General features: G+C 45.7%; 1 protein-coding gene across 1 annotated transcript in view; it reads right to left on the reverse strand.

Moving 5' to 3' along the window:
* Nucleotides 1–13,112, reverse strand: part of ADCY10 (adenylate cyclase 10) — a 69,965-nt gene that overhangs the window by 22,766 nt on the left and 34,087 nt on the right. The window contains exons 17-21 of the mRNA XM_043490851.1: nt 9,599–9,735; nt 7,642–7,767; nt 3,961–4,242; nt 2,334–2,690; nt 389–469 (exon numbers count right to left, since the gene is read on the reverse strand). Of these exons, the coding sequence (XP_043346786.1) occupies nt 389–469; nt 2,334–2,690; nt 3,961–4,242; nt 7,642–7,767; nt 9,599–9,735 (983 nt within the window). The remainder of the gene's footprint in view (nt 1–388; nt 470–2,333; nt 2,691–3,960; nt 4,243–7,641; nt 7,768–9,598; nt 9,736–13,112) is intronic.

Consider the following 13,112-nt stretch of genomic DNA (forward strand, 5'->3'; position numbering starts at 1 on the left):
CAGGACAGTTTGTTTACCTGCTGCGTCCTCAGGTTCAGCCAATCGTGGCTCCCAGTGGCCGCAGTTTGCTGCTCCAGGCCAACGGGAGCTGCTGGAAGTGGCGGCCAGTACGTCCCTCAGCCCGCACCGCTTCAAGCAGCTCCCATTGGCCTGGAGCAGTGAACCACAGCCACTGGGAGCCGCGATCGGCCGAAACTGTGGACGCGGCAGGTAAACAAACCGGCCTGGCCCGGCAGGGGCTTTCCCTGCACAAGCGGTGGAACAAGTTTGGGAACCACTGCTCCAATCTTTCTCGCCACAGCTCCCTGGATTTTAGCGTGGTGGTCTTGCCTCGCTCTCTCCAGGTTACTGTGATTTTCTGAAACCTGTATCTGATGGGACATTTTACCTTCACTTGTCCTCTGGACACTTTCAGGGAAGCATGTGGTGGCTAGGGAAGCCTCAGCTGTCACAGCTTTTCCTTCCATCCCTGCAAAATCAGAGGGAGAAACAGATGTTAATAAAGAGCTGTAGAACAACTCCTCATCGCTATTTGCATGGTAGTAGCCAGCGGAAGCCAGTGGGCCATTGTGCTAGGTGCTATACTGACTCAGAATACAAAGATGGTCCCTCTCCAAAAACACTTACAATCTAAACATTTAAAAGACAAAGGGTAAGTTCTGTCCTCAGTTAGACCCACTCAACCCCACCAACTGCCCAGGGGTAGGGCCCTACCAAATTCATGGCCGTGAACCATGCCTCACTGACCGTGAAATCTGGTATCTTCCATGAAATCTGGTCTTCTGTATAGTATAGGGTAAAAACACACAAATTTTACAGGGGAGACCAACGTTTCTCAAACCTGGGGTCCCAACCCAAAAGAGGGCTGTGGGGGGGTCACAGTATTGCCATCCTTACTTCTGTCTTGCCTTCAGAGCTGGGTGGTCAGAAAGCAGCAGCTGCTGGCCAGGTACCCAGCTCTGAAGGCAGTGTCCCACCAGCACCAGCGCAGAAGTAAAGGTGGCAATACTGCGTCCCCCCCCTACAATAACCTTGTGACTCCTACACAACCCTCTTTTGGGTCAGGACCCTTGCAGTTACAACACCATGAAATTTCAGATTTAAATATCTGAAATCATGAAATTAATGATTTTTAAAATCTCATGACCACAAAATTGACCAAAATGGACCGTGAATTTGGTAGGTCCCTACTGGTGGGGGTTACACAGCCAGGGCCTGCTGTGCTCTGTGGAACAACTGTTATTTATTATTTGATTGCCATAGTGCCCAGGAGACCCAGTCAGAGATCAGGACCCCACTGTGCTAGGGGCTGAACAAGCACAGAACAAAAGGTCCCTGCCTCAAAGAGCTTGCAGTGGACCAAATCCTGCAGCAGAACTCCTAAATTCTACCAACAGGGTGAATTCTTTGGAAAATTCTATGGCTGCTGAAACAGAGTCCACAGGGCCCTGATTAAGATGAATGGGATGGGTCACACCTCTCACAGCCATTTTTCCTCAAAGCCATTGTTTCAGGCAGGTGATACTGCATCTGTTTCCATTTTCTCCACCATCATAAAGCCTATAAACATATCTGTCCCAACAAGAGAGCTCAGATTATGAAGAACAATTCTGGGGCAAGGACTCAGTTCCCCAGCAGCCATGGAAGTGTGGAGTACTCTAGGCCCTGTGTCTAGGTGTAGCTGAAGGCAGAATTTGGCCCAGCCTAGGTACCCCCTTCACATATCACCAGCCCAGCTAACATAGCCTCCTTCCCTGCACACAGTCCTTCCACTCCACACCTCTGCCTGCTTCCCGCTACACCTTCACAGCCCCACGCTGCCCCCACCACAGCCCTGGACTTTCCCCTACCCTTCAGATCCTGACACCAGACCTAAAGGCTGAGCAGAAATGTGAGGGGGCATGCAAAGGTTACAGCATATGTGGGGCTTGAGTAAAGTGGGGATATAGGGGAAAATAAGGGGATTGTGAGGGCATGGAAAGAGGGCCAGGATGCCTCTCCACATTTCCCCTAGGGCGGGAGGGGATATGGAGCAAACGGGGCTACTGGAGGTGAAGGAGAAGGGAGAGAGGGACTTGGCAAAGGTGTCTGGTGCATCCCACCAGCTAGGAGCAGAAGTTGCCCAGAAGTACACTTAGTCACACCCACCAGGCCCCAGGTCTCAGAGAATGCTGAGACTCAATACATTCCCGTGCAGATGCGTTGAGGATTGTGCAATGTCTGCATAGCCTTAGTCTCTGCAGCAGTGAGCAAAGCCTTCCCTGTAAGATTCTGCCCCCTCCCAGCAGCATGGTCCCTTGGGGAGCACAGTAGAAACCAGGGCTTCCATTTACCTTCAAATGAGGGTGCCTGAAGCTTTTTCAGGGTTGTATTAATGATCAGTGAGGCTGCTTCACTGAACGGGTATTCCTTGTGCTGCTCAGAAATGTCTTCCTGAGACTCAGTGTTCACCAGCATCATCTCCACGGTGTGACGGTGAAATGAAATGAAGTCCCCTTCTCCGCAGCGTCTGCATTTGTGAGCCTGCCCTTCTAGATAGTTCACGCACTTGAGATGTAAGGCTTTCTTCTGGCTCTTCAGCCAGACCTCATAGGCTGCTTCCTGCAGCAGTGGTGTGCAGAACGCCATGATGCTGCTTTGCATCACCAGCTGTTCTTGCTTGATTCGGTTATAAACAGAAGAGCGGATATCTGAAAGACAACGTGGATTTATCCATAAGCTGTCAGCTAGGCCAGCTCTCATGCAGGGCTCTGTTTCTGCTGCAGCCACTGATGGAACTGTCCACACTGAAGGTGTAACACTGTCCTGGGGGGTGGGTGGTAGGGATCAAACCCAGAACCACCAGATCTGAAAGCATGAGACATTACTGCCTGAGTTAAAAAATGCAGTCCTTAGCCACGGATGTAGTAGGCTCCTCAACCTCCACATTTGGGCCAGAGTTCCACACTACATGGATTATCACCACTTGGTTATACACCAGCAGACTCCGAAATAACCTCATCCACTTTAATTCACTCATGTTGCTTTTGTTGGTGCCAAACTTGCACTGAAATAACAAAAGATGTGAAATAACAAAAGATGTATGGTGATTTCTGTGCCAATCTGTGTGTAGACAAGCCCTTAGACACCATAGGGAGGGTTTAGTGGAATCTAGGTGAGGTAGGAGGAGAACAGAACAAAATAAATTCAAGGGTAAGACATATTAGCTCATACCAGCCCATTTTGACCTCTATTCATCCTCACAGTATGTTAGGGGGTTTGGAATTACTATAATTTAGTGCTTTAAAGTATATGCTGCCACATCATGGTTATTATTGTTTGTATTAAAATAACTCAACAGAAATCTCAACTGAGCTGAGGGTTACATTGTCCTGGGCACTGTATAAACGCATAATAAAAGACAATCCCTGCACCGATGAGTTTATAATCTACATACGAATCAGACAAAGTTGGGAATGGAAAACTGAAACACAGAGCCAGAAGTAGAGATTAGGTTTCCTGTGTGTGCCAGGTCAGTTTCCTATCCCCTGCACCCAACTGTCTCTCTCTAGGTACCGCAGGAGTGACTTGAATGCATTTACAATAGCATTCCTAATGCTGCAACAGCTGAGGTTTTTTAATAGAATTTTCCTTTCTTTTTTTAAAGAAAAAAGGCATTGACAATTACCCTGAAACAGATGCTTCTCAGGAGTTTATTTCAAAAGTGTGATGCAAGATTCTGTTGTGTAGGCTGTGACTGTCAGTAGATACATTTAAGATGCAAGCAAGTACTAAAAGCTACCGGCAAAAAAAATCTAATGATCTGTACATTCCCTCCCTACTAGAAATAACCCTGCACTTTATGCATGTTAACAAGATGGATTCACACAGCACTCTGGAAAGATCATCAAGAACACAGACAAGGAGCTGTGGGATTTCAGCACACTCTGATGCCACCAGTCCTTGGCCAGCTCCACGTACCTGACTCTTGTCCAGTTGATCTGACCATCCCTGGGCAAACAAGTAATTCTATGGAGGGCATATCCTGTGATTGTGCATTCTGGGAGTCCTTTCTTTTATTAAAACACTTGAAGATATGGGAATCCACCAGGGCTGCAAGTGTCTGGTTCATCTTCCTCTTGGTCCATTCAGGAAGGATGTGGAGCAGCAGCTCAGTCGTGAAAGTCAGCCCGATGATAGCCGCACACTTCACTACCATCTGCTCTGAAGGGCTCATGTTGTCTAACTCAGCCAGTGCAATGCCTACCGAAAACAAATCATCCAGTAAATCACCACTTCTCCATGCTGGGTGCTCCTGAGAGACCAAGACAGTAAGATTACAGTGGTTAGCTTTAGCGTTGGGGGTGAGAGGAGGATGGACGTCCTATCTGGATCCTGTCCTTTTTACCCTACAAATAAACTGACCTGAGAAAGCCAACACCTCAATTATCTCTTCTGGAAGCTGCCTTCACCAGCAACTACTGATAATGGCCAGTCACGGGGAATTCACCCACTGGATTTTTGTATTGACCATGAGTTGATCCAGGATCCACCATAACTGCTCAGTAGCTTGATTTGTAGAATGTATAAGGAGGGCTGTGTTTATATTAATTCTTAATAGTTTGTCATTTAAATGAGTTTTAAAGCGGCTTCCCAGAACAGCATCAGGACTCTGCAGCACCGAGCTAGAGTGCCGACTACTGGACTGGAAGCTTGGCATGACTCCAAGAGCAGACCAGCGTATTCAGGGATTAGACTGGGGCAAAAGGAGGGGAGAACCTTTTACAATACAAACGCCAGAAGAATACCTGTTCAGCAGACTGTAGTGAGGCTGAGTAAGCGAGTGAGTGGCCTGCCTCCAAGCTGGAGAGCGAGGGACCTCTATACTCCCCCTGGTGGGCAGAGCTAAATCTGCCATTCCCCCCTCACTGGAAGTCCTGGGGTGGGACAAAAAGTATAAAAGGAGAACCCCAGAGCTCAGTTGTGACTAGCAGGGCCATCCTTAGGCATATGAGGTTGCGTAGGGCACCTGAAAATTTGGGGCACCACTGAGTCTTAGTGTCCACCCTCCTGCCTCTTCCTATCCCTGTTCTGACCCTTCCTGCAGGCTCCCACAGCTGGCTGCTGCAGCCTGGTGACTCTTACTCTGGAGGAAAAAGAAAAGGAGTACTTGTGGCACCTTAGAGACTAACAAATTTATTAGAGCATAAGCTTTCGTGAGCTACAGCTCACTTCATCGGATGCATCCGATGAAGTGAGCTGTAGCTCACGAAAGCTTATGCTCTAATAAATTTGTTAGTCTCTAAGGTGCCACAAGTACTCCTTTTCTTTTTGCGAATACAGACTAACACGGCTGCTACTCTGAAACTTACTCTGGAGGGGATCTAGTAACTTAAAAGTGAAAAAGCCTGCCATCCCTATTAGCACAACATTGAAACTGTTAAAGAGACATTCAAGGGGTAATGAAGCCATTTAACAGACATTTGCCAACCCCAAGATATATACTGTCAGTTTCTGAATTTACTGACAAAAACAGTTGTGCATTATTGTAATATTTACTCAGAACATGTTAGTCTTCAGGACCTTAATTTAAAATTTGCTTTAAAAATATTTCATTAGTGAGTTGGTGAAGATTATAAAATCACATCTCTAAAAAATCCTTGCATAGATTTTTAGATGCACAATCATCTTTAGCCTTAAATGCTTGGATCTTCAGAAATACAGTTTTTTTAAACAGATCCTTCAAAAGACCACCCTTATCTAAAATACACATTTTAATTTTAATTACTATAGTAAACAAAACTTGCTTCCAAAGTCTTCCTGTCCTTTCTATCCATCCCTTTCTCCCTTCAAATTCCACCCACCCTCCCACCCCTGTTGAAGAGAGCCCTTAAAGGGACAACACACCTTTCCTTCCAGATAGCTGGACAAAGAGTTTCCCTTTCTTTACTTCTGACTATATGATTAACTAGTTTTAAGAGAACTCTCCAGCAAAATCAGTACCTAGTAAGATATAAAATCCTTTGTTATGCCTAAAATCTTTGGAAACATATTTTTTAAAATGGTGAAATTTCATAAACATGTCTATTGTTATGGAGATCACACAAAGTAAATTAGTGTTCCCTTTTTCTTAAAGCAATGAACATTATTATGAACACACTAAACCTCTGTGACTGATTAATTTAAAATAATGTCTTTTTTCAGTGAGTTAAATATGTAGTATTCTGGAAGTATTACTTTATGAAAGCTAAAGAATACGTTTAAAATATAATCAGTATTTCTAAGCTGATTTTAAGAAAATGTAAAACAGAGAAGAGCTGCATCATGTATTCCATAATATTTGATATTGTATTCAGCAAGACAGCTGACTTGCCCTTGCTACAAAGTTTTTGCAAATAAATCTCTGACAAACTTCAGGGTATATCAAAAAACCTGTGGCGGACATTTTTTATTCCCAAGTTTAGTGCTTTTAATTAGGTACCTTCTACCATCATCTGGCATGCAATGTAAAACATGCCCCATTTTCTTTAGAAAGAAATTGCAGAAGAGTGGTTTTTTCAAATGTAATTTGCTTCATTTGGGTTCAGGGATTTGGCCGGAAGGGGGTGAGCAGGATGGGGGAGGGAAGAAAGGAGGGAGATAGTGGGGAGAGGGCGAGGTCTGGGCAGAGTGGGGTGGGGCCTGGGGCGGAGCAGGGGTGGAGTATGTGTGGGGACACAGGCAGAAGAGGTGGGCTGGGGAGCTAGCCTCCCCAAGCAGCCGCTTCACCCACAGCCAATGACAGCAGGTAAGAGCAGGCTGGCTCCTGCACACCGAGCGCACACTGCAGTCTCCTTAGGCAGGGGTTGTATTCACAGAGCTGAATGCGCCGGCGCCGCACATTCTGCGTTAGGGAGAGGGTACGGGGGTCTCTAGGAGGAACTGTGACTCTCAGCCGCTGTGAGGTGTGCCGTGGGGCTCGGTAGCCTTTGCTGCCTCGTCCCTTCCCCCCCACACCTTTCCCCCACCCCAGGCAGTGAGCCTGGGCTGCCGTCAGGCATGGGGCACCAGTTTAATAATACTGCATTTGGCCCCATAAATCCTAAGGACAGCCCTGCAGACTAGGCCCTGAGTGGAGTTGTGCCCTGCGGTCGGAGGAGACAGACGAGAATCCCCAAAGATTCCCCACCACTGTTAGGGCCCTGGGCTAGGACCCGGTGGAGTAGGGTGGGCCTAGGTCTCCCTATCCGCTGCTGCCAACCCCACCCCTGGGGTGGCAATCTACCCACCTTAGGCCAGATGGTCTACTTGCCTGCTTTTGCTCTGCCCCAGTCAGGAGGCTGTGAGCCATAGACTGCCTGTGCTCTGCCCCCCCCTCACCTCCCCCCCCCCCCCCCGAGGGCCAGAGCTTCCCCATAGACTATTGATTACTACCTACCTGTAGTGAGGCAGAGTAGCCTCCATCCCCACTTGAGAGTGAGGGACCACAATACAGACTTCTTGCCTAATTGGAAGGTCTGGCCTATTCTGCAAAGCTCAGACTCGTCCTTCTCCGCTTTGCTCCAAAGTTCAGACCTGCTCTGTCTGCCGCATTCAAGCTCCCAGGCCCTCTTTAACTGCTGCTCTTAAGGAACAGAAACATTGTGTCCCCACTGGCTGGAGACATCAGGATCAGACCCTTACCTTTTAACGTAGGGGGCAGCATAATATTTTGCAACTTAACGTTCTGGCGAATGGTGCAAATGTACAAGTCATTGTCTAAGCTGGAAAGTGATTCTGTTTTGGAGGGGATGACCTTGATTGCATTGGCTGCATGGAGAGAAAGAGGAGAAAAAACAATTACAAGAACTCACATTTTAATTTGTTTGCTTTTTAAATATAACCAAAGCAAAACAATACTTGGCAAGATCTGATGGGAATAGCCTTTATAGCCAGTTTGGTGTGAGAGTAAACTCTATCACCCAGCACGCAAAACGGGTTCCATTGCATTTCTACTTAATCACAACATTCCAAGGCCGGCTCTTCTGGGGGCCAAAGCTTTCGTATTTGGTCCCCTGCCCAAAGGGATCTCCTAGATTTTCCAGACTAATCAGATCAATGGCCCATCCAGGCCAGTATCCCAGCCCCACTAGCTGCTTAGAAGGAAGCCGTAACTCTTCTTCCCTTATGGAAATTTGGAACTAATATGTGGGGAAGTACCATCCTAATCCCAGAAAGTAAATGGCTGGTTTATGGCCTGAAGGAGCTGGGCTGCTATTTTTCTCTTCCCACTTATTTATTTAGGAAGTTTTAAAAGGCTTACAAAATCATTGTCATGGAATTATTATCATTTTGTTTTTGATATTTACAACAGCTTTTATTTAAAGAAACATTATTCAGTATAATCAGATCTCTCTGTTTAACAGGGTGTGTTACCTTTTCACTACGCAAGACGTTTTGTTTCTGGTGATTGTATTATTCTGATTACCCATTTATCAAGCCAGGCATATCCATCAAATGTTAATAATCAAAAACACGGACAGATGTGCTGGGTTTGGTTTGGTTTTGAGGCAAATGTACTTTGTCTGAATATTGAACAACATATCTAAGAATCTATCCCCTACATTTCTCATATCTTAGCTAGTATAACTGCAAGTTGTAGTATAACTGCAACTACCATTCCCATAAATATCAAAATCTTTTCGAAGATATTTGCTTCCATAATATCTTATATCAATTAGTCCACAGATTAACTGTGTGCTGAGTAGGAAAGTGTTTCCTTTAGTATTTTAAATATGTTGCTTTTTCATTTCACTGGATGGCAGCATAGTCTATTGTGGGAAACTATAACAATTCACTATTAGGGGGTAGTACATAGCTGAAACCTTTTAAGGTTGCTAACAAATTGCATTATAACCCTCTTTTTCTGTGATTTATAGCTTTGTTAGGCATTAAGCTTTGGGACTGAAATTTTCCATGCTTGGTCTCTGCCTCAGATTGTTTTTTTTGAAAAGTTAAGACTTAAAATGGTTCCGCAGTTTTATTAATGTTAAAAAAAATGCATATTTTCCCCCTTCCTCTCCCATACCTCCTTTTTGAGCAGCTTTAGTATCCCAAAGATTTGGAGCTGGAATAGAAATTTGTCAGGGACAAATAGCATCTAAGGGTTTTAACTCAGTCCCATGCTTTAACCAGTCAACCTTACTCCCCTCCTGGAGCCAGGAATAGAACCCTGCCACCCAGCATTCTACTGCTGCCTATCAAAGTGCTGCTCAATGTACACCGCTTACCCTCTGCTGCCTCCCCCGACCCTTGTCTCTCCTCCTTTCCTAGCCTGTGCAGCTACTCTTTCCATTCCTCTCAGCATGTCTCTTCCTTGCCCCTTGCACGCTCCTTCCTTCCCTGAATTCCAGCAACCAGTGCCAGGCTGACAAACATTCCCAGAAAAGATGAGAACTGCCTGGGAGGGTGATTCACTCTCCTGCGAACAGTATACAGTGGGCAGTGGCATTTAAGAATGTAAGAATGGCCATGCCAGGTAAGACCAAAGGTCCATCTAGCCCAGTATCCTGTCTTCCAACAGTGGCCAATGCCAGGTGCTTCAAAGGGAATGAACAGAGCAGGTAATCAAGTGATGATGAATTAATGACAAGTAGCTTACTGAAAAGGATCTCCCACTCATCATCTACTTCCTCCTCCTCCTCCCACAGATGGAAGATGAGCATGTTGTTTAAATGGAGGTTCCGCAGCAGCTCCTCGCAGTAAAATGGGATGCCATGGCTTCTCTGTATCAAGAACCTAAAGAGAGGCAAAACTATCACTACCATTAAAATGAGGGACTGCGATGCTCCTCAGGCGATGATGGAAATGGTAGCTACATAGACGCCATGGTGACAGGTGCCTTCAAAACACCTAAGGTTGCAGTTGAAATGGACGAGGCCGCACCAAGTGTCCTGTACACCTGCTATGTGGTAGATTGCAGGGCTGCTACAAGTACAGAGTATAAGCCGTACTGAAGATACAGAGTGTGTCGTGGGGTGAATGAGCACGCACCAAGTGTCCTGTACACCTGCTATGTGGTAGATTGCAGGGCTGCTACAAGTACAGAGTATAAGCCGTACTGAAGATACAGAGTGTGTCGTGGGGTGAATGAGCATCAGGGCAGGGGGTCAGGCTCTTAAGAAAGTATCTCAATGTTCAAATGACAGTCAGGTGTAAATCAGCATTTAACGTAGCTATGGATGTTTACAACAGCTGAGGATCTGGCCCCATGTTCTTTTTTAAATGTTACTAATAGCAACTAGATTACTAAAACTGGACCCATCCATGTCAAGCCTAAATATTCTCTGCTAACTCCTCACATAGGTGGCACCACCTTCCTGCAGAGTTCCAACCCGTCACAGCCAGTCTCTTCCTCAAACACCTTCTTCCTTTCTCCCATAAAGCCCCATCAGTCACAGGAAAAGCTCCCTGGCAAAGTCCATCTAGTCCCCACCTTTTCCTTCTTCAAATCCCTCCTTAAAAGTCACCTCTGCCTTTATGCCTGCAAGACACTGCCAGCTCACATTGGCTAGGCCATCTGCGAGCCATAAACACTGTTCATTGTGCTAAAATGTACTTGTTTGACTCTCACCCCTCCCATTCCCACCCAACCACACTCTTTGGCTACGTGTTGTAACATACAGTCTCAGTGTTTTCAGGGCAGGGACACTGGAGCCCTCATCCTGACTGGCACCCTTAGGTGTTACCATAATATAAATAAATGCCAAGATTTTCAAAAATGGGAGCTTAGAGTGAGGATCTTAAATCCACATTTGGGCACTTACATAAATTGCCTGATTTTTTCAAAAGTGCTGAGCACCCAGCAGCTCCCATTGACTTCAATCATGCAACTTTAATTGTGCATACACACACTGATTCAATCTTTAATTAATTACTGTCCCCTGCTCCCCCATGGGACTCCTTGCTTCACTCAATGCACACAAGGGAATCTAGGATCCTATGGTTACACCAGTGTGGGGATCTCATAGGAGTCCTTGGAGTTATTTTAAGGGTTCCTTCTACATATCCAAACCAGGAGGAGGGTAAGGAGATTCACTTAGGCACATACAGCAATTAGACATCTAACTTCCGGTTGCTCTTTTGAAAATCTCTCCATTTTATACCAGGCTTTTTGTTTGCAATGTTATAAACAGTTCGGCCAATATCCATTGACCAGTTGCTATGACATTTGCCGCCTTTCAGCCACTTGAATTGCAAAAAGAAAAGGAGTACCGGTGGCACCTTAGAGACTAACAAATTTATTAGAGCATAAGCTTTCGTGAGCTACAGCTCACTTCATCGGATGCATCACGAAAGCTTATGCTCTAATAAATTTGTTAGTCTCTAAGGTGCCACCGGTACTCCTTTTCTTTTTGCGAATACAGACTAACACGGCTGCTACTCTGAAACTTGAATTGCAAAGACTCAACACGTCAGTAAAGCTTCCTATGGCACAATATCCCCAAAGTCTGCTCATTACCTGATGTTTCATCGATTCACAGATTCTAAGGTCAGAAGAAACCACTCTGATCAGCTAGTTGCACTGCCAGTGTAACACAGGACATAGAATTTCCCTGAAATAATTCATAGAATATCAGGATTGGAAGGGACCTCAGGAGGTCATCTAGTCCAAGCCCCTGCTCAAAGCAGAACCAATCCCCATTTTTTGGCCCAGATCCCTAAATGGCCCCCTCAAGGATTGAACTCACAACCCTAAGTTTAGCAGGCCAATGCTCAAACCACTGAGCTATCCCTCCCCCTGTTGGAACTAGAGCATATCTTTTAGAAAAAAACATCCAGTGTTTTCGTACCATGCTTAGCTTTAGTATCTTAGAAAAATATATCTTTAGTATCTTAGAAAATACGGAAAAATGGAAGTAAAATGAAAAAACCAATGATAACATTTTAGAATGCACTGTGCAGGGTTTTTTTTAGTTGATTGCTTTTAGCGGAAGGCAGGTATCAAATAAGGCTTAATGCATTTTTAGCCTTGCAATTTGAATAGGTGAAAGGGCAACCTGGAGATAGACATTAGCTAAGTCTGTTTATAAAACTGAAGATGGAAGCCTAGTATAAACTGGGTTTTACTTAAGCAAAAAGGGAACTGCTGATACAACCCTAAGGACTCTCGGCAGGTCACAAATGGGTATAGCAATAGGCAGAAAGAGTCTAAAACTGGAATGAGTTGCCCAAATTTGAGGTACTGGCAGCTGTGTTCAGCTGGCTGGAATAATAAAGACAGATGGGTGGGTACGTCACCACTTGCCCCCTGTGGGACATGTTGAGAAGAGGTGTAGGAGCCACTGGCACTAGATGGCTGGGGGGTTATTCCAGAAAGCCTATGCTTTACTGTGAGGATTTTATCTTTGTTTGTGGGCTCTGGGAATTACTCTGAGGACATCCAGGCTTCACCCAGACTGGTGAGGACTTTGGGCCCCATCACGGGACCACTGGATCCCAGACTGTTTAGGGGATGGGAGCCTGAAGATTTCTGTTGGTTTCTCTCTCACCTGTCCCCGCTGCCTGATTCTATGCTCCTCCTCAGTTACCATCCAACCAACTCTGAGGCTGACTGAACCACATTGCACCATCATGACAGGCCAAGACACCATCTCAAGCTCTGCAAGCCAGACATGCCACCGCTGAACCTGTCTGGAGCTGCCCTGCCTGCACTGATTCTTGGGACAACCCCAGACAAAAAACTGCATTTCCCCAGCCTTTGCTGCCTCACCTTCCCTCCCCTCCTGTGCCAACCCCTTTGCCTAAAGAGCTGGAATAATCTCTGACCATGTTGACTGGAAACCCAGCAGCAAATGTAGCCTTTCTTTCCCTTCCCCAAAGGGGTGGACCCTTTAATATCACCAAATATTCTGACCACCTTCCCTCTAAAGGACTCTGAAAAACACTCCAGTCAGACTACTCCCAATGCAGAGCCACTTTCCTGTCAGAGCTCAGACAGCTCAGATTGTATTTTCCCTCTTTGCATTGAGTGAGTGTGACATTATTGACATGAACTGTGACCGTATAGATCATTGTTGCAACCAAGGTCCTGTAGTTGCACCAAATCTTGTACAAAGGAGGTCGAGTAAAGTGTCTGTAGAAAGGTTGTAATTTGCTGGTTATGATTATGCTGT

Source organism: Dermochelys coriacea, chromosome 8 (assembly GCF_009764565.3).
Source record: "Dermochelys coriacea isolate rDerCor1 chromosome 8, rDerCor1.pri.v4, whole genome shotgun sequence".
In the NCBI taxonomy this organism is placed as follows: Eukaryota; Metazoa; Chordata; order Testudines; family Dermochelyidae; genus Dermochelys; species Dermochelys coriacea.